Source organism: Amphiprion ocellaris, chromosome 12 (genome assembly GCF_022539595.1).
Source record: "Amphiprion ocellaris isolate individual 3 ecotype Okinawa chromosome 12, ASM2253959v1, whole genome shotgun sequence".
Classification (NCBI taxonomy): Eukaryota; Metazoa; Chordata; class Actinopteri; family Pomacentridae; genus Amphiprion; species Amphiprion ocellaris.
The window spans coordinates 25,672,090-25,698,844 of NC_072777.1; the positions used below are offsets into that span (position 1 = coordinate 25,672,090).

Here is a 26,755-nt window from a genome sequence, read left to right on the forward strand (position 1 = left end):
CTGTACGCCCAGTGTTCACTATAACTCTGAGTTGATGACATTTTTTATTACTAAATGTACCATCCCCCCTTACCCTAACTGGTCCAGGCAGATGGCAGCCCTTCCTGCCTGGTTCTGCTGGTAGTTTTTTCCTGCTTAAAGGTTGTTTTTCTTTCCGCAATCGCCAAGTGCTTGCTTAAAGGGAACTATTAGATATAATACAATATTGTGTATTGTTGCTATAAAAGTAAAATGTTATTGAATTGAATTAGAGTTCTCTTTTGAAAGTAAGTACAATACAGCCATCATTACCTGAGTAATAGAAGCAAGAGTAATGGAGGAAACGTTTATTGTTGTCAAACAGGTCACTCTGTGAAAAATGATGATACAATATTTACACTGATCCATTTAAAATGTTCAAACACACAATTACATATAAAAGGCAGAGTTAATTTCATATCAAAAATAAAATAAATACATAAAAAATATGACTGCATAAGATGCATTTACACATCATTCACACCATGTGTAACTTTCCACCACCTTCAGACAAACAATGCCAGATCAAGTATAGCTAGTCTTTGTTGTCATCCTGTTGACCTCTCAAGCTGCCGTCTTTGTGTTACAATGAATGAAAAACAGTGCACGTAAAAAACAATTCACAAACAAGTATTAAAAAATTTTTTGCTGTAAACGAAACAAATTAATTATCTTTAGTCTTCTGCATATAGAAGTATACAACAGTTTTCAGTAGAAAACATATTTACATGGATTTTCTGAACAAAAGATCTCTTAAACAACTGGAAAAGCAAAACACACATCTGTACAAAGTAAATTCCCCTGGAACCATTTTTAAAAGGACAGACTCCTGCGTCTGTTTCTCAGTTTTGTTACTTGCCTAGTAAACAGTGGATAGGGATGAATCTTTTCTTTAGACATAGGACTTATGGCCATTTCTGTATCAGTAGGGCTGACAACAGTTAGTGTCTCTGAGCTCATCACTACAGTTGAAATACTTGACACTGAAGCCCTGGTACTGTTTTCTGAGGCTGTGTTCATCGTAGGGGTATCTTTGTCTGTTTGTGGTGTTAAATCAACACTTGGACCGGAGATGACTCGCCATCTCCTCAGGATACTCTCTAGTGTATCGGTCTTTGACCCCCAAAGTGCTTCGTAGCACCTGGGTAAGAAATGACAGAAAATGACGCCGTAGCTGGATACTAGAATGGCTGAAGGCTGCACAGTAGTGCTCTCTTCAGTACTGGTAATATAGACTGGGATGAAACACACCCATACGAACAAGTACATCAGCATGCTAAAAATGATGTAACCTGTTTCACTGAACTCCTGGGGAACCTTCCTGCCCTTGAAAGCCAAAAGAAAACCAACCAAAGCTAGTAGAGCTATGTAGCTCAGCATAATCCCAAAACCTATGTATGTCTTTCCTTCTGAACACTGTATTATTTTCTTCATGCTTTGTGGGGATGGAGGCTTGTCGTCAATATCAGGAGAATCAAAGATCAGCCAGAAAAGACAGATGATCCCCTGTAGAGCAGTCAACACAATGACAATCACGGGTGGCTTGTAAAGTTTGTGTAGTTGCCTGTTTGTGATCTGACCAAAGGGCAGGAAAGCCAGGAAGGTACGATAGGCCTTAACTAGGATGCAGGACACACACAGAGTGAAACCCATGGCATACATGACCTGGCGAGCCCGGCAGAGGTGCACAGTGGGCTCACCCATGAAGCATATCACACTTGCAAAGCTCACTGCCAGACCAAACTTCATCACACAGGACAATCTCACCTCAGCTTTTTTCATGGGTAGGGAGTTTCTGTACACTAAAAATATAATGAAGGTGATGATTAAGAGCAAAACACCGAAGGCAGCGGCTGCTATGATGGTGATCGGATGAGGATCACCCCAACGCAGGTAAATCTCCGATCTTGGCTTGCATTCCGTCCAACCCTTCAGAGACCAAGTTTCATTGGGACACTTCTTGCAGTTATGGAGATCTGTTAAATGAAATTGAGATACACGTATTTAGGTGACAGCTTAGACTGGTTTAGTTCGGTTGACAGCAGTCCATCAAATATGCAATTCATAGAAACAGAAACAGAGTTTACTTGAAACTGTCTCTAATATGTTCTTGACACTACATACACAGTCAAAATGGCATCTGTACAAGGAACAGTGTCTCAAGTTAGCATGCATTTTGAAGCTAAGATTGAATATAAAATATGAAGGTCAATGTGGCATACCCCAAGCATCTGAATAGGTCCCCTCCTCGCACTTGGTGCAGTTATAACAGCAGGACATGTTCAAGATCTTCTTTACCGAACCAGGAGGGCAGCTTTCAGAGCATCTGGACTGAGGGGTCTGGAAGAGCAAAACACAAGAGCAACCTGTAACTAATCAGTCTGCAGAGAGATAGGCAGCAGACGCTTAAGTTTGTCCTTCTAATTCGATCTTTGTAGAAGACTGAAATAGCTACCACTAAAGCATGCTTGACACTAAGCACATTAGTTTCTACATTTACATCTATGTTTAGCTCAAAGCACACTGAGGTCATAAATGTCTTTGGCAAGTACCTGACTTTTTACATGACTGAGGACACAAGGATTATCTTGTATGGGCACAGCATTGTCTTACCGATGTATTATCTGTTGAAAGCCAGGTGGTTTCTCTGACATCAAGTTCTATTTTTTCATCAGGGATATGGTAGCTCCCAAATCTTTGAATTCTTCTGCGTAGACCATCCTTTTCCCACCTAACCAAATCATAACCATTTACGAAGTCACCATGTTCATCAAAGGAGAACGTTTGGTTCTGGAACTCAAACTTAACTTCTTTCAATTCTCTCAGCAGCTGCAAAGGAAAGGGACAATGTCAATTAAACAAGGAAACATATTACATTAGAATTCTAAAAATATAAGGAAGCTACACCTATTAATTTGAATGGAAATTTAAAATGTTTCTCACCTTCCATGGTGGAAAGTTAGTTTCCCCTGAGCATGTGGAACTGTTGCACTTTAGCAGCTTTTTCAGAGCATTTGCCACAGCCCAGACAGACACTCTGTGCAGGAAGGGTTCACTTGTATCAGTTGCCTTTACAAGATAATCATCATTTTGCTCTTGGGGGTCACTGAATTTGCATGCATTGTGAGATTTAAATCTCAGGAGATCAGCACAGTAGGATGGAGGATTGCTTGAGAAACATACTGAGGAGCAGTTGAACCTCAGGTTCTTGTATGTTTCAATGAAGTGGTTGTGTCCTCCTGGGGTTACTGTAAGATTCTTGAGATAATTATCAAACGATTCACTCTTGGAGGAAACAAAGGTAAAACCCAAGATGTCCCCAACCTTGTTGATGTCCTCCATGTGGGCAATGGATGAGCTCCTGGACCAGGCATCACTGGAAATCCAAACCCTAGATGTGTTGGTCTTAACCATTTCCTTGAAGAGGGCCATCACAAGCTCTGATTTGAGAATTAGCAGTACTACCTGGGCTTTGGAAGAGCGGATCATTTGGGCAACCTGTTTTATACGCTCCTCGCTGTTGGAATGATCAAGATAATGAGGCAACACTTCCTGGTAGGCCACACAAACATCATTTGCCTCTGCATCCCTAAGAAAGCTCTGGAAAGCTGCTTTGCCATAGTCATCGTCCCCATACACAACCCCGACCCAGTTCCACTCATAGTAAGCCATCATTTTGGCCAAAGCTTTGGTCTGATGTATATCACTTGGTACAGTACGTATGAAAACTGGGAAGCGCTGCTTATCACTCAGGAGTGGTGAAGATGATGAGCTGCTCAGCTGAGAAGACAAAAAAACAACAACATAAGAATTTAAAATTAAAAAAAAAAATGTCAACTTAACTTAAAAATAGGTTATTGCACTCAAACGTTACCTAAAATTGACCAGTGTTCACCCAGCACCCTACACTTTGAATTTCAAAAGCGGAATAAATGAGTTAGGTTTATTTTAAATAGGATTAGAATATCAAAAAATTCTAGTAAATGCACTTGTGTTAGTCTGTGATGTGCAGTTCTATTGGGAAAATTACTAAAAGTTTAACTTCATCAAAATCACTTTATTCTACATGTCTCATTCAAAATTTTGTGAAACAAAGGAAATAAAAAACAAAAAAATTGAGAATCTTTCAGTGAACCAGCTGTGACCAAGAGTCACATAACAAAAACTCATTAACTATTCAGCTCAACTGCAGGCTGTGTTTTGAAAGAGCAAAGAGGAGACACACTGAAAATGTAAGTAATAAAATATCTACAGCATATAGGGCAATGTTTTTTTTCCCAGTACTGGGAAAACACAGAGATTCAATTTTTATTTTACATTTTTGTAAACAGTCAAAGAAATTTTACTTTTTATGAGTTATGGCATTATAACTATGTTCTACTACACAAGTTTAAATTCTCTCTTTGTTTAGTTATGGTTGCGTTGTTTTCATAGAAGTGCAGGACTTTAAATTGCAGTGAAAAATTAGCTCACAGTGAGCCAAAATGTGTTAAAAAATAAACCCGAAATCATCTAAGTGTGCCAGGAGAAGCTCTGATGATAACTGAGTGAATGGCACAAATGAGACCGTTAATTTACTTTGCAGTAAAATGTATTAGTTGATCGGAAAGTGACTTACCAGAGGGACCATGTACACATTCAGCAGTCTGGCCACTGCGATGGACACCTCTGAGTATCGAGCTCCTATGATAATCTTGACTCTCGGCCTGAAGTCGGTGTAGTTGCACTTCACATCTAGAGAGCCGTTGATTGCCAGCATGTGATCTACATTCTGCAACGCTCTGCTTGCATACGAACATGTGTCACACATCAGATATCCGAGACGCACTCCAGGGAGGAAACCAGCTGCATTAATCTCCTCAATTTCATGGATTACTGCCAAGGACCTTACGAATGATGATAGAACAAACCTGAAAAGACAGTGTTAAAACAACAACAGCATGAAGAGATTAAATTCTCTGTGGTTAAGGAAGTGTAATGTAAAAGCAAATGTTGACTCTTTTTTTAAATGTAAAGTCTCCAGAGCTTCCTTCAGCTGTGAGCTAAAGATATAAAGCACAGCTGTTTTTTTTTTAAATTTATCTCCGAGGATATGCCTTTAACTTCTTTTCTGTCTGCAATACCTGTTTTACTCAGTGCATTGATACATTTTTCATCAAATTTACATTGTGAGATCAGCCCTTGAATTCACATTATTTGTAATTAAGTGAGTGCAGTTTAAATAATGTGTGTAAAGACTTTATTAATTGTTCTTTTTTTGTCGTTGCATTTTAAAAGTCCCATCTGTAACCACAAATTTAGTCGGCAAAAGTCTGCCAAACTGTGAGGCCAAAATGAACAGCTATTGGCTCTATGGACGAGACACACTTGGCAGAATTTTGAAATATAGTAAGTCCCTTTATCATGGGCCAAAATTAGATTAAATCCAAAGAAGCAATTTGTGATTGTGATAGTGTCAGTCTTATGACAATGAGTCAGTGACAGTAATGCTATTGAATCTGCTTTGTAAAGTCGTTTACTGCTCATCTGCCAAACTTAATGCAGAAATGAAACACTGACAAGAAAAAAAAATCACCCAACTGTTTTTACAGATAAAAAAAAGTCAGAAAAAGATGTAAGCAACTCACATAATTTAAATGAACGATACATTTCCGACCATACCATGCAAAGTGATAAATACTCGAGTTATACTCACTCTGAGCAGTCAAAGTTTTCAGGTGTGATCCGTTCATGAACCGCCTTCACTTTACCATGGCTTGGCAACATGATACCTATGACAACATCTCCGGGAGCCTGGGCTCCGCAAACCGACTCAGCAACGTCACATCCATCCACAGCAGCCGGGAAGCTGCTCAGCACCGTCAGGGCTGACAGGAGCCTCAGCAGACGACACATATGCATCTTGGCTGGTGCGAGTGAAAAAACATACCTCTGAAGTTTCATTCTTAATGTCTCAGAAATGGAATTTGGGAGGTGCTAGTGACAGCACATGCATGAAACCTGTTGAAGTGGAACTGTGAAGAATGTTTCCCGCATCAGATGTCACCCCTGTGGCATTTCCCAGTCTGACTGGTGCTAGAATGAGGAAGTCATATTTTTGTTATTTGATAGAATGATGAAAAACATGGTTTCTGTTGTGTCTAAAGTGGTGTCAATCAGCATTTCACAGTCTCAGTGAGTGAATGAATGACTGGACCATCAGTCCCAAAACACTGACCAGTCATTTGCTATTTATTACCACAAAACAGTGTAATGCTCATAAATATACGCTTGAATTTATCTCTTTGGAAATCTGCAACCTCAGCTATATTCTTGTTTGTGTTTGCTTGGCTGTACTCTCTTTTCTTTGTCTAAGGATGAACCTGACACAATGTGAATGATGCATGAATGTGAGGAGGCCGGTCTCAGAAGACTGTACGATGTAGGTCAGATCAGAATTCAACATAGAAAAAAAAAAAATCTGGCAAGACAGGTGAAAACACTGGCATGTGGTTTTGGGAAGAAAAGGCCAGATCAACCACACCAGATAGTAAAAGATGGCATCAGACAGACTGCAGTGGAGCTATGTACCTTTGCAATGCCTTAAAGCTTTTATTCTCCCTTAATTAATGTCCTTCTATTCACTCAAAATATACTTTTGTCAGACTTTGAAACCCAGTTGTGCTGGAATTTGCACTGCTGAAGTCAGTCAAATGCTGCGACTAGACTAAGATGCGTTTTACATTCCTGAAGGTTCTGTTCATGGCCACAGAGTGGTGGACTTCATCTGACCTGTTAACCCTGTCTCTTGGAAATTATGTCAAAATTAAATTGCAACAAGCAATTTATTTTTGGAGAAATGACATTTTCTGTGCTGCCTGATATGCACGGTTCCAACTGTTTTGTGAGACTACTTGTTTCCCAGAATCTCTACCAGGGAGGTGGAGAGTGAATCTTCAGCATGACCCACAGAGCTCAGACATTTGTATATGTATGTATATGTATCATATCTGTAGTCAGAGATCCACATGTAGTGACTCCAGCATAGATTTCATTTTTTTCATGATTATGTTTAAGCTCTGGAAACCCCCCGTCAATGTTAAAAGGATCTGCTTTAATGAAATCAAAACCCATAGTGGCATGCTTCTGAGAGACAGGACTGGACCTACTTTCCTGAAGTCAATTCTTTGTTTAGTAACCAACACACAACTATGGATGAGGCTGTATAATATCCAGTTGGACTTTTTTATGATGTTTTTTTAATTTCTGTGCGAAACATAGACTACATGGTTAAGTTTGGTGCAACTTTGATGGGTTGCACCTATGGCTGTTTTCACACCTGTAGTTTTTCTCCCTTAAACCACAATAAAATGTCTATATAACTGTCTACTAAGTGCATATTTGTTGCTTTTTGAAGTTCAAGTTCAACTTCGGCTTCATTGTCATTTTGCAGTGTACGTAGTACACAGTTAAATGAAATGGCGTTTCTCACATCCATTCACAGTGCAGAACTAAGAGTAAAAAAGTTCATTTGGTAACTTTACTGTGATTTTATGCAAGCTTTGGATTATTCTATAGGAAAGTTCTCTTGACATTTCAGAGAGTCTCTGTGTAGCTTCTACTGGAAGGGATTTTTTCAAATTTAAGCATGAACCTTTTTTTGCTGTATATATGGGCATTTGAGTACTGTTTTAAGACGGACTTGAAAAGCTGATCATATCTAGGCCCCCAAGACTGACACTGACTTCCTGGTTTCCGTTTTACTTTGTTTTTCTCATGCTGCCAGAATCATTGTCATTCATGTTTGACAGTACCACATTTGCCCCATGATCTTGTGGTGAGTATTAGTATGTGAACAATTTGGAATAACCTGCTTTTCTATATTAATTGATCATACACTACCAGTAAAAAGCTTGGACACACCTTACTATTCAATGCTTTTTTATTTATTTGTATTATTTTCTACATTGTAGGTTGAAATTGAAGATTAACACTTTGTTTGCAACATAATTTCATATGTATTCTTTTATAGTTTTGATGTATTCAGTATTAATCTACAATGTATAAAATAATTAAATAAAAACCATTGAATGAGAAGCTGTCACGGCGTGGGGGTGAACCAGAGCAGAGAGCACAGACGAGGGACTGAGGCAAGAACAAAGGTGGATTTTATTAACAAAACAAAGGGGAGTGCTGGACAGGGTGGGGGACCTGGTGACTGGAAATACTGAACTAAAGGGGAGGTTGGGGGGGTGACTGTACCAGGAACCGACGGCCCGGTTGGCGTTCTCCATGGGGTGGGTCGGCGGCGGAGAGCAGGCAGGAGGGCCTCGTTCCAGGGGGGCGACAGGCGGGGTGTTTTCCAGAGCCGAGGGGGGCACACGGCAGGCAGAGATCCTCCACGACGAGCAGGGGTTCCAGGAGCAGGCAGAAGGTCCAAGGTGAGGGAGGCAGGGGGGAGGTCTGGTCAGGGCTGGATCCAGAATGCAGGAGATGGGAGGACAGAGCAGGTGGAACCAGGCAGCTGGGTCAGCGGAGCTAGACAAGAGAAACAGAGTTTAATCAAGGTAAAGCTTTTCAATGGAAAAAGCTCAGCAAAGGTTCAAGGCTAGACGACTGACTGCGTGAGCAGAGTTTACTATCTGGCAGGGTGTGGAGTGTGCAGCCAGCTTTTATGGTGGAGATGATCATCAGGTGTGCTGCACCACAGCTGTCCGGAGTTCCGTTGATGAGTGATTGGTGATGAACAACAGCTGGACAGAGCAGGAAGGTGGAGAGAGGAATAGGAGGGAGGAGGGGGAGAGGGAGGAGGAGGGGGAGAGGAATAGGAGGGAGGAGGGGGAGAGGGAGGAGGAGGGGGGGAGGAATAGGAGGGAGGAGGGGGAGAGGGAGGATGAGGGAGGATGAGGGAGGATGAGGGAGGTCAGGTGGGGGCTGAAGCTGGGACAGAGGAGAAAGCCCTGACAGAAGCTGTGTCCAAACTTTTGACTTTGACATTTTTGTAGTGTAAATTGTGATCTAATATTCATCTAATTCAAAAGCAAAAAAGTAATACGTTAATGCTAATAATACATAAGTTAAGTTATTACAGAACATTAAATCTTTACAGTGCTAATGGAAAAAGAAAGTGAATTCTTGATTCTTGAGCAAAATCTCTAATTTTCTGGTGGCTCAGGAGGAACGTTCTGAAGAAATAAGGTCATCATCTATGTTGACTTAGGGCCTGGGCTCTGGCTGGGCCACTCCAGAACATGAATATTCCTTGTCTGAAGTCTTTCTGTCATAGATTTACGTAGCTGTTGAGGGTTATTGTGCTCTCACACCACAAATTTTCAACTGAGCTTCAGATAACTGCTATTCTGACATTATTTTGGAAGACACCTTGACAAACATGAGAATCCGTTTTCCTCTCAGGGATGATGAGTTGTCCGGAGCCAGTTTCACTAAAGCAGCCTGAAATCACGGTGTTGCCACTGTACTTAACCTTTGAGATGGTGTTTTTGTGGTGATATACAGTGTCCTTTCTACACCAAACAATTCGGCCTTTGTTTAATCAATCCATAAAACATTTTGGCAGCGGTGTTGTAGCCTGTCAAGGTGCTGTTTGGCTCACCTCAGGCATGCAGTGATGTTGCTAATAAAAGAAGTTAGCCTTTAGGGCCTTCGAACTCAAGGCTTTAGAAAGTCAGGTGAAGTCGGGTAAAGAGCCAGTAAGTCCGCATGGGGAGGAACGTGGGGTGGGTGAACAGGTCAAGCAAATAATTTTCACCAAGGAGCCTGGGCTTTGTATCCTGCGGGTAACCACAGTTTTGACTTACTGGATTTAGACTTAGTAAACTTATTATTTTCAGTCACACTTTTGTTAGGTTTAGGCAACAAAACTATTTGGCAAAGGTAGGAAAAGAATCACAGTTTGGGTTAAAATAGGCCTTTTTACCACATTAGCCATGTGTTAAAAAATCTTTCCGACAAAAGTCCCCCAAAGGTAAACTTCTCCCAGCATCACTTTTGTGAGGTACAGGATCATTTGTGAGAGTTCCACCAGCAGATGCTTCTTGTGGATAGCAAATTGTGTTTTTTATATGTCATAGTAGCTCTCCAATATGGTAACATTCATTGGACTGCATGTTTTTATCTTCTTTTTGTTGATGCTGTGACCTTTTCTAACCTCAATTGGGAAGAGTTGAATGACGTATTTAATATGGACGAGTACAATCCAATTCTTTTTGTGTGATTAATTAAAACAGATCATGTTTGTTCATAATTGGAACCTCAAAGAAGATTGGGCCAGATTTTAAGAGAAATTTTTACATAAATTCGGATCATTTTGGATACAAAACCAACCAAGACTAATATTCAAACCTCCTGCAGAGGAAAATAAAGCTTAACCAGGTGCTTTAAAGGCTTTATTTAATGTATCTTTGCAAGTCATAATGACGAAAGAGTGTTCAATGTGTTTTGAGCTTCATTGCCAAGGTTCCAACCTAATTTGTCTTCCACCACCTGACAGAGTAAAGAAAACCATGCACACGAGTGGTGGAAGGGACTGACATGAATAGATTTACCCCAATGTTTGTCTTGTGCTCTCTTTACAAAAACAGAGAAGAAAATCAGGAACTAAAGATTTTGGACTTTTAAGATCTAGAGATTGAATGATGCAACGATACGCGGTAATCAGTTGTATCACAGATGTGGGTGTGAACACGAGTCTTAACGTCACTGTCACCTCAGTTTAACAATGACAGACATATTGGATCTGTCATACTTACTAACCTGTTTGGTGACCTTCATACTTGTGCTCTTCACGTTTCCAGATGAATGATTTGTTCTGTTCTGATTCCCCACTGAACAGTGACGGTGTTACTCGCAGAGTTAAATCCAGTTAATTAATAGGAGACTGAGCTGGACAAATGTCACACATAATTCACTGGCGACTGGGTAACCGCAATTCTGAATATGCAGCTGAGTGACAAATCAAAAGAACAGGAACAGGTGTGAAGGAACATATGTTCATAAGGAAGTTTTTCTGAGAATATACACTAACATTCAAAAGTTTGGCATCACCCAGACAATTTCATGTTTTCCATGAAAACTCACACTTTAATTCATGTGTTAACACAATTGCACGAGGGTTTTCTAATCATCAGTTAGCCTTTCAACACCATTAGCTAACACAATGTAGCATTAGAACACAGGAGTGATGGTTGCTGGAAATGTTCCTCTGTACCTCTATGGAGATATTCCATTAAAAATCAGCTGTTTCCAGCTAGAATAGTCATTTACCACATTATTAACAATGACTAGACTGTATTTCTGATTGATTTAATGTTATCTTCATTGAACAAAAACTGTTTTTCTTTCAAAAATAAGGCCATTTCTAAGTGACCCCAAACTTTTGAACGGTAGTGTATTAAAGTAGTATGCATGCATATCTTCACCATGTAGAAATCTACTGTTCTGTAGGTGTTTTATTGGAAGATCAGAATATGTTATCTGCATTATTTTCACACTTCAATACAGCTCTTTTGCAGCATTTGTTCCCTCTTGCAAAGTCACTCAGGTCAGCTTGGTGTGTTTAAAACTTCCATCGATGTTAAAAGGTATGATGAAGTGTTATCTTAATAATGGTTTTATGTTTTTATGGTTTTTCCACTACACCCATTTCTGTTTCACAAATATGCCCATCAAAATGAATATGAGTGACTCTAATTATAAGGATTTATCCTCTCGGAAACACAAATATCAGGAAGTGTTATAACATTTTGGCCATTAGTTGTTGAGATATTTAACTAAAGCTATAAATAAGCAGAGGATTTCAGGCTCTCTCTTTTGTGTCATTAAAAATAAAAAATTTAAAATGTAAATTTAAAAAAAATAATAATCAAAGAATAGGGTACAAAACGAAGCAGAACAGAATGTACCTATGACTGTCAACACATGGAGCGTCTGATGGACTCACTACATTAATGAATAAACTGAAGCTGCTTCCACACAGACAGTTATAATAATGCTGATGGTTTACAGTTTGAGTGACAGCAGTGAGAGCCTCTCAGAGACAGAGAGTAGGCGGGATGAGGAGGGTTTACATTCAAATATATCGTTGACAAAGCAGTTTACAGCATAATGGTGGTTTAATTAAGAAGTTCACTCAACAGAGACGTACATCTAAATGACAGATGGTGTGCACAGTATTATTTAATGTTCAGCTTGTTTTGTTTTCTGTTATTATTTCATTATATTTATTGGGTTTATTAGGTATTTATTGTGTTTTCAGACGAATGCATGAACAAATAGCTGCTTCTTGATGGTATTTTATTAGAGGTAGTTAAAACTGACTGCTTTAGTTTAAATGCAGCTTTAAATTTCATGAGGCCCCAGGTTACAGGTTGAGAACAGTTGTACAATTCTGCCATCTGGTGGAAGTTTTACAGTAAACACGGTGCTGCGAACATATTAGAATGTAATGTGGCTTATCGGCGGAACGTGTGCACATTGTTGTCACCTGATTACATCCACTTTTTTAATGTGTGCTTCTGTTAATCTTTAACTGGTTCAGTCGCCAGTAGAGGAGAGCAGCCTGGTACAGCAGCTATGTATACTCGTGCAGTAATTCTTAATCTCATGACCTTTTGTGTACTTGTTGCACAAAGGAGCTGAATGTGATTCAGATGAGATTATAGTTTAGAACACTTTGAGCGTTTCAGGCCAATGTTTCATTTCTCCTGTAAAAGAATACCTCGTTGCAAAGCTGCTACTAAAATGAAATGAACCTTTATCACTGCTCATGTCAAGGCTGACAAATGTCAAAGAGACTATAACACAAATTATTTGAATCGTGTTTCTGTGTGTTGCTTCTTTGAGGTCATATCTCTTCATCCATTTTTTTCATACAATAGAACTGATTGCATCATTTTGCCATTTTGTCATTGCAAAAAAGGTTCCCTAAGTCAAATTTTGGTTTAAATGTTCTCTAAACATTTGCTAAAAATGTACAAATGTGCTTTACTCATTGAGGTTTTGTTCAAACTCACAGAGATTCAGCCAGTATTTCAAGTGTCTTTGGACTACATGTGTCAAAAATAATGACCATGACGTGGAATAGTTCCATAAAGATCTTGCTAGAAACACAAATTTAATTACTTCCTCTGATTTAATGTTTTCTTTTCTTTCTCATTCTTTTACTTCCCATTGAAGTTCATCCTAATTGCATGTTTGCCGATTATGAACGCATTTTTGAGCTGATTTTGATTCAGATTTTTCTGAAAAAGGAAGTGAAAGAGAGACATCTCGGTGGTCCGCAATTGGGATTCCATCGGCAATTTCTACTGGGTAAAGAAGAGAATCATTCTAAACATCTAAGACCTCTTTTTACTCACTATTTCATCAGCTAAAATGTGGTTCCAACATCAATATGAATCAAAACACTGTCTGAGCCTGTCTGAGTGCCGGCAAATCATTACGCAAAGATCGAACAAAAACTATTGTACACCCTGTTTTGTTTTACTTAACGTGTCTCTGCATGCAGTTAATGTCTGTAGTTCAGTATGTTTATCCATAAAGCTGCAGAGAAACCACGTCTGTCCCAAAGGGGTTAAACCCAAAACGAATCATCAGACACCAGGAAGATCATCAATGGCTTATTGAATGGCGTGCAAAGTGTCACTCATCACCATCTTCTCTTTCTCATTTCCTCTTCCTGTGAGCTCTTTTTTTACCATTTGAAAAGCTTCTAGTCACACTTATAAGTTAGATTGCTCTTAAGAATTGTACATTTCCCCTTGTAAGTGTATTATTTACAGAGCAAACCTATTCTAATATAGAATAGGATATACTATCCCGCACTAAAGTCTTCTTTTCATTGTTCAGATTAAAAAAAGAGGATCACCAAAACAAAATCTGAGGAAAAAGGCACAGTAGCACCACTGTATAAGGTCTTTTCCAAGTTGTGGGTCTGATAGGCTACTATTGTATTTCTAAATTATGCATACACTCTTGTTACTTGTTGCTATAAGAATCTGATGTTATATATGTGTGCCTTCTTTTCCAAAAAAAACTTAAATGAAGATGAAAACAGGAAAAGCGTATCAAGAATGGACGAGTCTCACATCAAATGCTATAGGTCCAGAATAAGCTGAAATTGTACATCTGTATTGTAGACCGTGTGCCTCATCAGATGCAGATTCATGAACTCATCTGGATCCATTTGTTGATTAAAAACTGCACAAGATCATTTGGCTTCAGTCCCAGTGTTAATCTGACAACTGGCATTTATGTTAATGAAGCATAACTCAGACGCACGAGGCAAACTATTCCATGAAAAGAACTGTGGTAGATCGCGCTCAGTTTAGTTTAGTTTAGTTTGATATCTGGGCCTGGAATCTACCAGTTTCTGTGACAGCTGTGTTCGCACTTCCCTCCATTTTCAGCCAGCAAAGCTTTCAGTTCATCCACATGAGAGCATTGACCAGCTGACATTTTTCTCGGAGGCTTTCTGTAGATGCTTCATATCACTCCCAGTCTGCACCCAGACATGTTGATTCTGTTCCCACTGCTCTGTAAACCCACATCTGAAATAATTATGCTGTTTCTTATGCATTTTTCTTGAGTTCTGAGCCTCAAGTCCTCAATTTATCAGCTTTTTTGGACATACATCAACCGTGGAGATTGTTGTTTTTCTGACAAATGATGCTCGGTGACTGCACAGTCTGTCGGTGGTTAACACTGTCGCCTTGCAGCTAGAAGATCCCCGGTTTGTGTCCTGGCCTTCCTGGGATCTTTCTGCATGGAGTTTGCATGTTCTCCCTGTGCATGCGTGGGTTTTCTCCGGGTACTCTGGCTTCCTCCCACAGTCCAAAAACATGCTGAGGTTAATTGATCATTCTAAATTGCCCGTAGGTGTGAATATGAGAGTGATTGTTTGTCTCTATATGTAGCCCTGTGATGGACTGTTGACCTGTCCAGGGTGTCCACTGCCTTCACCTGAAGTCAGCTGAGATAGACTCCAGCCCCCTACAAGGACTGAGGATTAAGTGGTGTATAGATAATAGATGGACGGATGATGCTTGGTCTTTTCTCTGAGCTCACTTGCCTTGTTTTTGGCATTTTTAGTTTCCTTGAACTACCCACAACAACTTCTTTACATTGGTTGTGCAATAAAATCCGACTTAAATTCACAGATATGCCTTTGCAGAGAAAGCACAAGTTACTCAGAACTCAAATGACAACCTGAGTTTCTTAATTTACTGAAAAAAATATGTAAGTGCAGTTGGACTAGATATGTTTTTAGCATGTCGTGGTTTTGGGAGGTTACTTGAGAAGCCCGCCCCCAAAACAATTTTGCTGTTTGTCCAATAAATTTGTAGTATTACAGCTTGGCTGCCTGTACCTTTCCTGAGAAGAAGCTGGAGCTAACGACAGAGACAGAGCGTAGTGCTGTGCTTCCTTCTAGTCTGGGTTGATTCAGTGCAGATGTCAACTTCCAGAGAAGGTCAATCCCCTCCCTGTCTCCCTACTGGACAAACTTGGAGTTGTGTGTACTTTATGAAGCAAATACTGCATCTGTGATGAAATTGCTTTTAATCTCTGAGTGAACAAAGCTTGATGTATTGATCCTCTGATGGTGTGCTTGTTTTTGGTTGCCGTGGTCGTGTTTTGGATACAACCGATCCAAGTTTCCAGTGTTTCAGATTGTCCTGCGCTGCCCCAGAGAAACCTTCAGTCTGGTCATGATTTTAATGCTGAGTAAGCCCCTCCTTGCTCAGAATAAAAATCTCACTTTAGACACTTCCCCTTAGTTCTGATGCCAAGTTTCCCCTTGTCACAATAGTGAAGCATATTCTGCTGGAAAAAAGTGGACAGCGGTTGTCATTTGACGTATTTCGATCGAATCCAGCAGTGTCTTCGGAAAGCTGCTCCATTTGAAGAATATAGGAAATCTGACCTTTTGCACAAAGGAGTTAATATGATCAGCGGCACTAATGTGTTTAAACTTAATTGGTGACTTTGAAATTGTGCAGAATCTGAAATATTTCATTTCACATTTAAGAACTTCTTGTGTATTTAAAAGTTTCTGAATCTTCAAACATTCTCATTATTTTCATGTGACAAAAATATGACTCCACTGTACATATTGTACATATTTTATTTTATAGACTGGTTCAATGCTTCTGAGCCTCTTTTTTCATTTTGAGTTTTTCTGGTAGCTACTTGCAGAAACTTTTCGCTACCCGCCTCTCCTGCACAGTGTCTTGTTTACTAAAGATTCAAGTATATTTGAGCCCAAGTAGGTTAAAGTGTAATTGCATATGCATGAGTGTCTTTGCAGACTTATACATTTCTGGGATTGCAATTTTTAAATGTGCAAGCAAATAAATAAATCATTCACAGTACTGAGAAAGCTACTAATAAGTAAACTAAGATTAATTTTACTCAAATCTATGATTCAGCTCAGTATAGTTTAATTAAAAAAGCCTACTTGCTTGATATGTTTTCCCCAGAGGTTTTGCAGTCTTCCTCAGCAGATAGTTTGTTCAGCTGTGGTTGGAAAAAAGCTTAACCTTGTGTCAAAACTTCTCTTTTTTTCCCCATGTAACATCTCAAGTCCCCATGTTTGGCTCCTTCTATCATTACTCATCTACAGAGGACAACTGTACTTAATATCAACAAATGCAGCATTCGGTTAAAGAAAGACAGAATGAAACCATCACTTGGATTCCTATTTATTTAAAAATAATCAGTCATCCAGAGATACTTCCAGTCACCTGACTGTTGTCAAACGATCTATGAGATCACGTCCTTCATCACTGCTGTTAAATATGATCCAAATAAATAATAATAATAAATCAACAGTAACACAGCTCATGTAGACTATCATCAGTGCTGGTCTACTCTTCTGATATGATACAGTGGTTTAAACAGCAGTAGCACTACTAGGTAACACTTTAGAATGAGGTTAGACAAATAAACTGACTACTGATGGCTGAATTAGTGTAAATACCTAGAATATGGCTGTTTATTCCCTAGTCTGTCCGCTGCAGGATGCAACCAACCTCCCTGTTAATTAACCAACATCATTAATCAGATTCACACATGCTGTTCCCTGACCGTTGCAGAGTTTATTTGTGCAGCCCTACAATGAAGTGTTACCGCTTTAGAGCCATACAGGCTTTTCAAACACACGCACACGCACACATACATGTCATGCTAAAATACAAGGTTAGTCATACAGGGAGCATGCATCACGTCTTACTGATGCTACACCACCTTCTGTCTCACAGGAAGCCCCGGCGGCTTGAGGGAGGAGGGGATGGGCAGCTCATGCAGGCTGTCTGGGAAGGTGGCCGGGCTGAGCTGCTGCAGGACGGTCTGCATGGCGGTGAGCAGCAGCGGCGCCGGGCTCCTTCCAGCCAGGTACTTGTAGGTCTCCTCGCCCAGCACCTTGCTCCACCGCTCCGGCTCTGTCCCCAGAGCTGCCTTCATTTTAAAGTGAACTTTTGGCATGAACATGAGCAGGTTGTCCAAGCACTGCCTCCTCTCCCCGCCGCTCGCCGCCTCGGACTCCCTGAGTTTCTCCAGGATGACGTCCAGCGGGGTCAAGCCGTCGTGGTCCCGGGCGAGCGGGGAGGCTCCGCTCCCCAGCAGCATGACCACCGCCTCGGGCCGCTGGAGCTCGCAGGCCAGGTGTAGAGGGGTCCTGCCGCCTTCCGTGTGGAGATAACCGGTGTAGGAGGTCCCGCTGGGTGTCCGGTGAGTCTCCTGCAAGATAAGGCCCAGAATGTGTCGCCTGTCGTAGCGGACAGCCATGGTGAGGTGCGGCGCCGTGGACGGGCAGCAGCAGAAGCGCTCCCCGGGCTTCGCTAGCGCCTCGTCGGTGTATCTGCTCAGAAGGTACTGCGCGTACGCCTGGTGGTCGTGGACGATGGCGTAAAGTAGCGCCTCGGACGGGGTGTAAATCCTCTGACTGCAGTCCTCCTCCTGGTAAAACGTCTCCATGGTCCGCATGTCCTCCAGCATCCACACCGGCTTCAGGTCCCGCACCGCCCGGTAGTAGAGCAGCGAGAAGGACTTGGGGTGCTTCTCGACCCTCCGAGCCGCCGAGCTGACCGTTAAAGACGCCATGGCTACCGGGGCTAACTAGTGTCCTCAACGGGCTTTTAGAGGGCGTCTCGGAGACATTATGTCCTCTGGGGCTGTTGTGTTTAATGGACAGAGCGTGGAGACATTATGTTTACTTACAAAACTCGGAGCGGACAGCAGGTTGCAGCTGCGTCCTCAAAGTTAAACTGACTGAGGCGCATTCCTGGACGCTCTGACAGCTGCGGAGGCTCTGCAGTACGGAGCCAGCACGCATGCGCACAACATAAAAACGTCAAAAAAAAAAATAATCCCGGAAACTTTATTGACAGCAGGAGTTTAGCTGCTGCTGCTGCTGCACTGAGGCACAAGACAAGCTGGTTTATGTGCAGTAGTTCATTTACATGCACTATATGGTTCAAGATTGCACAGGCAGCATGTGCAGAGAAAATGCAAAGTCACTGTTCCGCAAGGCTGTGCAATAACAATAATGCATGATAAAAATCATTCATTCAAAACAGGAAAAAAAGTCATCAAGTCATAAATAATAAGGGCGTGGAGATTGTGAAGCTAAAGGGCAGTTTACTCTGTGCAAGAGTTGCAGTGGTTTGTGTGAAAGTGTTGTTTTGTTGTGTGATTGCGAGTGTGTGTGCGTGTGTGTGTGTGTGTGTGTGTGTGTGTGTGTGAGTGTGTGTGTGTGTGTGTGTGCATACACGTCATATATTAGATTTCTGTCATTTTTTGTGCTTTAAAAAAAAAAAAAAATATATATATATATATATATATATATATATATATATATATATATATATATATATATAGGGTCTATTATCCAACTCAGTCCAGTGCAGCATGTTTTTTGTGTTTGTTCTGTAAAGTTTTTGGATCAGTTAAAGCTGTTTTATCTGGTCAGTTATATTATAAATTTATAATTTAAGCATGTCTTTTGGTCTTGGTCTTGTCTTTTTTGGAGGATTTTATGGCTTGTGGAGTTATAGATCTACAAGTGGGTTGTTGTTGCCATCTATTATTGTACTTCAGTGTGCTGTTGCTTTTTGAGATAAGGTGCTATGATTTGGATTTAGTATGTCAGTGTCACATGCCACATTTCATCTTTGTGTGCAATATTTCATTATCATGTATAATATTTGGTTTCCATGTGCAGCTTTCTACAGTCATGTGAAATATTTCATTGTCATGTGTAGCATTTAATTTTCATGCACAAATTTTCCAAAATCAAGCACAATATTTTATTATCGATATGAAGTAATGTCACTTTACTACCTCAGAATCATTGCTAGTGTTAGAGTATTCTTGCTTTCCCATTCTAGTCTCATTTTAGCATTTTAATAATTTTTATTTTTAATTTTTTGTAATGTACAACTGTATGTTATTGTTTTCTAAACCATTTTCTGACAGAAGAATTTTCATTTGGATTAATAAAGCTCTACTATCTTATCTTGAGAAGAATATTTCACATTAATTAATGAAATGTACTGGCTATTGAAGGAAGATGTGGTCAGATTCTTTACTTATGTGAAAGTACCAGAGCCGCAATGTAAAGACACTCCATTACACAGAAAAGTCCTCCATGAGAAATCCTATTCAAATAAAAATACATAATTAGCAGAATAATGTAGTTAAAGTATTAAAGTAAAAGTATCATTATATATGTAACTCTTAGGTCATTAATACAGAAGCCTTAAAGTGTAAAAAACATGTTACTGCTGGAGCTAGTTTGCATTAGCAAACTGAACAATATTAAATGGCAGCATGTAATATTATATTCAAATTCTGTCCCTTGTTTTTACCATAGAGGATTTGTTGTTGCCCCCCGACAGCATCTCTAAAACAGAATGGACTTCATGAAACAGCAATGTACACTTTGTAAGTAACTGAAGCTGTCAAATAAATGTAGTGGAGTGGAAAGTCCAGTATTTCCCTCCAAAATGTAGAGTAGAAAGATAAAATAGACATAGTCAAGTAAAGCACAAGTGCCTCAAAGTCTACTTAATTTTCTTTCATCCAGCTATGACTCTGACCCTCCTAGGAGTCGAACAATACATTCCTGGACTTATTTTGTCCAACAGCTTTTACATTGTGTGATTTGTCCAGAATCAGCTATGACTTTGTCTCTAATCCTGGCTTTAGAATTGATTTGACAGAAGACCAACCCTGGAAGCAAACACCCAGCCAACACCCAGCACCCAAAGGAATCCCCAGAAAGCAGACTTTAGACTGATCAAACAGGTTTTGGAGAACATGAAACCAAAGATGGAGCACGCATGAATCAGTCCTACTCTAGAGTGGCAGCTGTTTCATTTATATATTTTTTTATTTTATGAGAGGTCATGTGAAGATGGCACAAACACCTAAAACTACTCTTTACTGAATTCATATCCACTTAATGCCCCAGACCTACAGTATACCATGGTGTGGTGCTACATCCACATGAATTTAGGAGATGAGAGGAGTAACAACTGATGTAATGAAAACCTGGTTAAAGAAACAGGAAACTTATTTTGTAACAAAAAGCGACTTATTTACAATTAAAGCAAAACTAGATTCAATTGAAAACGACCAACACCACACATGCCTGATTGAGGCAAAAGACCAACACCACACAGCTCACAAGCTGCCGATCGGGCAACAATGATCGAGGCAGCCTTGCTTTTCAGCTCCTCGTTGATTGCAGAGTGGCCTCAGGTGCACCTGGCCAATTCCTGCAGCTTTTCAGGGCGTAGCCTGAAAAGAGAAGCCATAACTACACAACTTACCTAGACACATACAGCACTGGGGGCTGTAGCACGATGCCAGTTGAAAACAGTTTCGGAACCACTGCAATAAAGAACAGAACTAAAGTTCAGGGAAAAGTTTCCACTGTGCAGTCATTTAATCTTAAACACCCCATAGTATCATATTGTCCTAGCAGAACTCTTCGCTCTCAGACTGCAGGCTTACTTGTTGTTCCTAGAATCTCTAAAAGTAGAATGGGAGGCAGAGCCTTCAGTTATCTGGTGCCTCTCTTGTGGAACCAGCTCCCAGTTTGGGTTCGGGAGGCGGACACCCTCTCTATTTTTAAGACCAGGCTTAAAACCTTCCTTTTTGACAAAGCTTATAGTTAGGGCTGACTGGGGGACCCTGAGGGGGTCAGCTGGAGTCTTCATTTGCACGACTAACTTCCTCTTCAACGTCCCTTAGTTCTGCCCCTAGTTATGCTGCTATAGGCCTAGACTGCTGGGGAACCTCTCTGGATGCACTGAGCCCTTCTCTAACTACCTATGTATTTACTATATATACCATTATTGCATTACACTAACTCTGTTTCTCCCTGTGTCCTTTCTCTGAGTGTCCCTGGTCCCAGAGCTGGATGCTTCAGATGTGTGGTTGTTGTCCCACCAACTGGCCTAGTCTCCATCATGTCCACTGTGGGATGCTGCTGCTGACCTTCCTCCAGCCTGCTGCTTCCAGCTGCCAATTTCCACCAATCTACTCTGCATTGCCCTCACTATACTTGATTTGCTCATCTACATACTGTTTGAATTTTACTACCAGCTATATATATAGTATATTTAATGCCAGATCCTTACACCATGACAGTAAACTTATGAATGAATTTCAATGTTAGCTTGTACTTTGTATGTATCATCTATCTTATCATGCATGTATCCAATTGTGTGTTTTATGTTCCTTGTTCCCCACCCTCCTCTTCTTCCATCCCTCCCCCTCTACCCCTCTACCCTTCTACCTCTCTACCTCTTCTGTCCAGCCAGCAGGCAGATGGGTCCCCCCACATAAAGAGCCGGGTTCTACTCAATGTTTCTTCCCTGTTAAAAGGGTGTTTTTCTTGCCACTGTCGCCTTAGAGCTTGCTCTGGGGGTTCAGGTATATGGGTTCTGTAAAGCGTCTTGAGACAATTTTACCTGTAATTGGTGCTATATAAATAAAATTGAATTGAACTGATTTCTGTCTTGTGGGTATCTGCAGAAAAAAACATATGAGAGTTGCATTAAATACTAATAAACATCAGTGTCATGTACATTCGCAATATGAATTGTGTAAAATTATGCAGTCAGGTTGCAGGAATCACTTCACTTCTGGGATACTGCTGAGGATCAGGAGGCCCTCTGGTGGCTGAATAATGGCAGACTGCATGCATACAAGTCATGTTCCTTTTGAACTGTAAAGCACAAGAAGTGATGGTTACTGGTTATGTTTTGGTAATGCAGTGGTTGTAAATATTATATGCGTAATGTTCAATGAATACAGTAACAGTTAGAGCATGGGATTTACACCGAAGTAGTCAAAAAGCTCTACAATAAATAGTAATTAAATTATCAGTGGACACAGAACTCATTGATTTGAGACCTAATTAACCAAACTGACTTGTTAAACTGTCAAAGAAAATGAGGTCAGACTTACACCCTGCATCAGATTAAGAGGAGACAAGCACCCGGGTGCAAACAGATAAGACGCCCCACCCTTTGTTGACCCCACTCCCAAAATATCTGTGACATTATACAGATTAAACAGACCTGCAAAGTGCTGACAGTGGTTAAAATTACCCATGACCTTGAATATTTTGTTCATACTTGAGATGAAGAGAGGTTCAGTTCTGTACTGAAAATCCACAAACATACTTGAATTATTACAGGGAACTACATAATATTAGTACGTAAATGATTTAAAACTGTCAAAATTCTCTCATCCTATTGCCTTGAATTTCTGTGTAATATTGGTAAATAACACAATTCTAAACCTTTATTTTCAGTCATTCATTACCATATGACCCTGCAATAACTGGGTTAATTCTAAATTATTCAATTCAATTCAATTCAATTCAATAAAAAAAAAAACTTTATTTCACCAATCTACTCATTGTCTATTTTTTGTTGTTTCTCAATAATTTCTCATCTCTTCTCTCTATTCTCTTCCTGATTGGTTCAGGGAGTTTACCGTCCCCGCTGTCATCAAGTGCTTGCTCAAGGGACTTTGCAATTGGATTTTCTCTCTGTAACAATTTACACTCCTGATCTTACTATGTTAAATCCCAGGTAGGAAGGTATTATTGAGCAAAATTCTATAATAACCTTTCAGCACATTTTAATTCTAGTGGTCTAAGGGGTAAACTTGACTTGTGCACCTCCTTTTATCTCTGTTTTCAGGCTTCAGAGAATGCAGCCAGTGCTGGAATTATTTTCCAATCATTGGTCTTTTCAGAGCAGATCAGGAGAGACAGTATAAGTAGGAATAAAGTCCACAGTGGACTTAGGTTGTTGGTAGCTAAATGGACTTTTACTTTGGAACGTGGGGTTTTTGACCCTCGTGAAGCTGAACATGAATGTTGACTTATGTTAAGATTTTTGCTATATAAATAATTAAATTAAAGATGTTAATTTATTTACAAAATTTCTGTCAGAATGCACAAGCTCTCATAGATTTATTCCCCAAACTGTCCTATATGCTTAAAAAAAAAAAAAAAAAAAAAAAAAAGGAACATTTGTGCACCTGGCAACCTTTTCATGCTTTCACTGGGTCATTGTTACTGGTGCTTCATCTTCCTGACGTCCCTGGAAACCTGGCCTTTCTTTTTATCCCCTGAGGCGATAGGTGCGTGCTGCATCCTCCACAACATCTGTGTGGCAGCAGGCGATTTATCTGAAGAAGAAGAAGAGGAGGAGGAGGAGAGGGAGGACGGTTCGGGTCCAGATGACAGAGAGGACAACCGAGGTGAATATGACAGATGACAAGGGACAAATATCCAAGTAAAGCCTGCTGCTCGAGTGTCTGCTCCTGCTGAGCTGTCTGCATGTCTGGGTGGACATGACCAGGCAGGAACACTGTGTAGATATTACGCTTTTGTCGCACGTGTTTCAGAATGATTGCCTGTTTGTTGTACACAGAGCAGACCAGGGTTAGGGTTCATTTTCACCATTTTTTCTTTTCTTTTCCTTTCTCTTTCACTTGTCCTTAGAAAGTCCAGAGGTGCTTGGCTTTTCCCTGGACCTTTTCCTGTAGTTGGCTGGCTGGTTATGGCCTCTTCTGCAGAAGGATCCAGAGGCTGGTGGAGTGACTGCACCACCTGTTGTTGTACTCAGGTTGGCTGCTAGAACCAGGGGCAGATTAATTGTGTGCTGGAGCGCAGTATTCATCATTCTGTAGCACTGTGGGGTGGCAGCAGTTACACTGATTCTACCCTTTGGCCTGTAGGTAAAGCTCCTGCAATATAGGCTCCTACTACTGTGCTGTCAAAGTGGCTGCTGAACATACTGCATTCACCTCTTTTTTGACCTGTTTAGCAATAATACAAAAGCGACAAGTGGCTATGAAGAATGTGGCCGAAACAAAAAAGATTAAAAGTTGCAATTGATACCACGTTTTTAGTAATTGTAAGAAATCATTATGCCTTCATTCATTCCAAAGATGGACAAATCCAACTCCAATCTTGAATGCAAACACACATACACATTCAAATTCATACTCTGTCCAGTTTTAATGAGGAGTTGTGCTTTTTGCTAAAGGTCCATTTGTTAGGTTTTTGCCATCTCACGTTTTCTCGGTTTTCCTTTGATTAAAATGTGCTTTTCTGCATGCAAATATAAGTGACAAGAAGAACTAAGCGGTGACTAGCAGACTTACACTCTTGTAGAATGTTAATGTTAGCTCTAAATGCTTAATACAATAAACATTAAGAAGTGAAGAACCCAAACTGATGTACATTCCCTCTCTTGATCAGTTTTTACAGGATGTCAAATGGAGGTCAAAGAGGACAACAAAGACTTAAAGAATGACCTCCAGAAGGGGAGAGATATTATCAGTTCCCTTTAACACCATCCCTCAGCTCTACAGAAAAACAATGGTGCAGCCCGAGTTTCCTGCAGGGAGTTGAAAGAAGAGCATTAGAAATCAGTGGAAGAGAAGAAAAAGAGGGATGAGCAGAGCATCTCTCTTCAACAGAGCCTTAAGAAGAGGAAATAAAGAGGATGAGAACCTGTTCTGATGAGTGAAGAGAGTTCATAGGGCATGGGAGCGAGCTGGCAGAGACAAAAAGTGGCAAGCTGACAGAGCAACAAGTAGCAAGGCCAAAAAAATAAAAGAAATAAAATAGACAAACTCATGCTCACATGGACACCTTGGCCATGCTCAGTGAAATGCATTCAGCTCTGAAACAGAACTACTCAGAGGGCTGCTGGCTGAACGAGAGGAAAGAAAAGCAATTCCAAAGGAAATGAGAGAGCTTCAAGAGGAGCTCTCAGGGCAGACTCCAAAAAAGAATATTTTTGAAAACGAAGAGCGCCTCAAGAATGAACTCACTCAGAGAGTTAAAGTATCCTATGCAAGTGGGGAAAAGGGTGAGGAAGCTGGAGGAGACACTGCTGGTTAAAGAGAAAATATGAAAGTATAAGGAGACTGAGAGAAAAAAGACGAAATCCAGTGCAAGACTTTTTTTAGTATTTAAAAAAAACACAGTACATTGTTCCAAAGTATTGTGCAGCTTAAAAACATTCAACAGGTCATAATGAACTCAAAACAGAAATATGTATTTCTTGCATGAATAAAATATGAATTGAAAATAAATGTGACCTGTATCGACCAGAACCACTTGCCTGATATTAGTGCCACCAAAACAGCTCTGGTCCATCAGGGTGTGATCGGGTCTTCTGGTGATGTTCTGTAGGGTCTGGCACTGGGATGTTGACAGTGGATCCTTTTGCTACCATAGGGTGTAGATGAGGCCTCTGTGGATTGGGTTTTTTCAATTTATCACTTGGATGCTTGATCGAATTGGAATCTGGGGAGTTGGGAGTCAACACCTTGGCTGTTCCTTGTGTTGCTGTGCTGCCTATATAGCGATCAGGCATATCATTATGACCACCTGCCTAAAATTGTGTTGGTCACCCTTTTGCTGCCAAAACAAACCTGCCCCGTCAAGGCATGGACTCCACTAGATCCCTGAAGGTGTGCTGTGGTATCTGGCATGAAGATGTTAGCAGCAGATCCTTTAAGTCCTGCAAGCTGCGAGGTGGGGCCTCCGTGGATCGGACTTGTTTGTCCAGCACATCCCACAGATGCTTGATTGGACTGAGATCTGGAGGATTAGGAGGCCAAGTCAACACCTCAAACTCATGCTGTGCTGCTCAAACCATTCCTGAACTATTTTTGCTTTTTGGCACGGTACATTATCCTGCTGAAAGAGGCCAAAGCCATCAGGGAATACCGTTTCCATGAAAGGATGTACATGGTCTCCAACAATGCTTAGGTAGGTGGTACATGTCAAACCAACACGCACATGGATGGCAGGACCCAAGGTTTACCAGCAGAACATTGCCCAAAGCATCACACTGCCTCCGCCGCCTTGTCTTCTTCCCATAGTGCATCCTGGTGTCATGTGTTCCCCAGGTAAGTGACGCACCCGCTCATCCATGTGATGTAAAAGAAAACGTAATTCATCAGATTAGGCCACCTTCTTCCATTGCTCTGTGGTTCAGTTCTGATGCTCATGTGTCCATTGTTGGCGCTTTCGATGGTCCACAGGGGTCAGCATGGGACCCTGACTGGTCTGCTATGCAGCTCCTTACGCAACAAACTGCAATGTACTGTGTATTCTGACACCTTTCTATCAGAACCAGTATTAACTTCCTCAGCAATTTGAGCAACAGTAGCTGGTCTGTTTGATCGAGCCAGC

General features: G+C 40.7%; 1 protein-coding gene across 3 annotated transcripts; it reads right to left on the reverse strand.

Moving 5' to 3' along the window:
* Nucleotides 1–311: 311 nt before the first annotated feature.
* LOC111572598 (ankyrin repeat domain-containing protein 9) lies at nt 312–18,333 on the reverse strand. Of its 3 annotated transcripts, XM_023276334.3 has the most exons (7): nt 8,619–8,803; nt 5,714–8,535; nt 4,637–4,928; nt 2,962–3,798; nt 2,632–2,847; nt 2,241–2,358; nt 312–1,994 (listed from the first exon to the last, which is right to left on the reverse strand). In XM_023276334.3, the coding sequence occupies exons 2-7, from the start codon at nt 5,959–5,961 to the stop codon at nt 832–834; spliced, it is 2,874 nt and encodes a 957-aa protein (XP_023132102.3). In that variant the 5' UTR covers nt 5,962–8,535; nt 8,619–8,803; the 3' UTR covers nt 312–831. The 3 variants fall into 3 exon arrangements, with proteins under 3 accessions (XP_023132102.3, XP_054872140.1, XP_023132099.2); XM_055016165.1 differs by lacking the exons at nt 312–1,994; nt 2,241–2,358; nt 2,632–2,847; ... (1 more) ...; nt 4,637–4,928; nt 8,619–8,803 and adding an exon at nt 17,260–18,333 and having other exon boundaries at nt 8,143–8,535; XM_023276331.3 differs by lacking the exons at nt 312–1,994; nt 2,241–2,358; nt 2,632–2,847; ... (1 more) ...; nt 4,637–4,928; nt 8,619–8,803 and adding an exon at nt 17,246–18,333 and having other exon boundaries at nt 8,143–8,535.
* Nucleotides 18,334–26,755: the final 8,422 nt, after the last annotated feature.

Coding starts and splice junctions, on each gene's coding strand:
- LOC111572598 (XM_023276334.3), bottom strand. CDS start 5,961: ATGAAACTTCAGAGGTATGTTTTTTCACTCGCACCAGCCAAGATGCAT. Junction 2,848..2,961: donor CTAACTTTCCACCATGGAAG/GTGAGAAACATT, acceptor TTTCCTTTGCAG/CTGCTGAGAGAATTGAAAGA. Junction 1,995..2,240: donor GACCTATTCAGATGCTTGGG/GTATGCCACATT, acceptor TTCATTTAACAG/ATCTCCATAACTGCAAGAAG.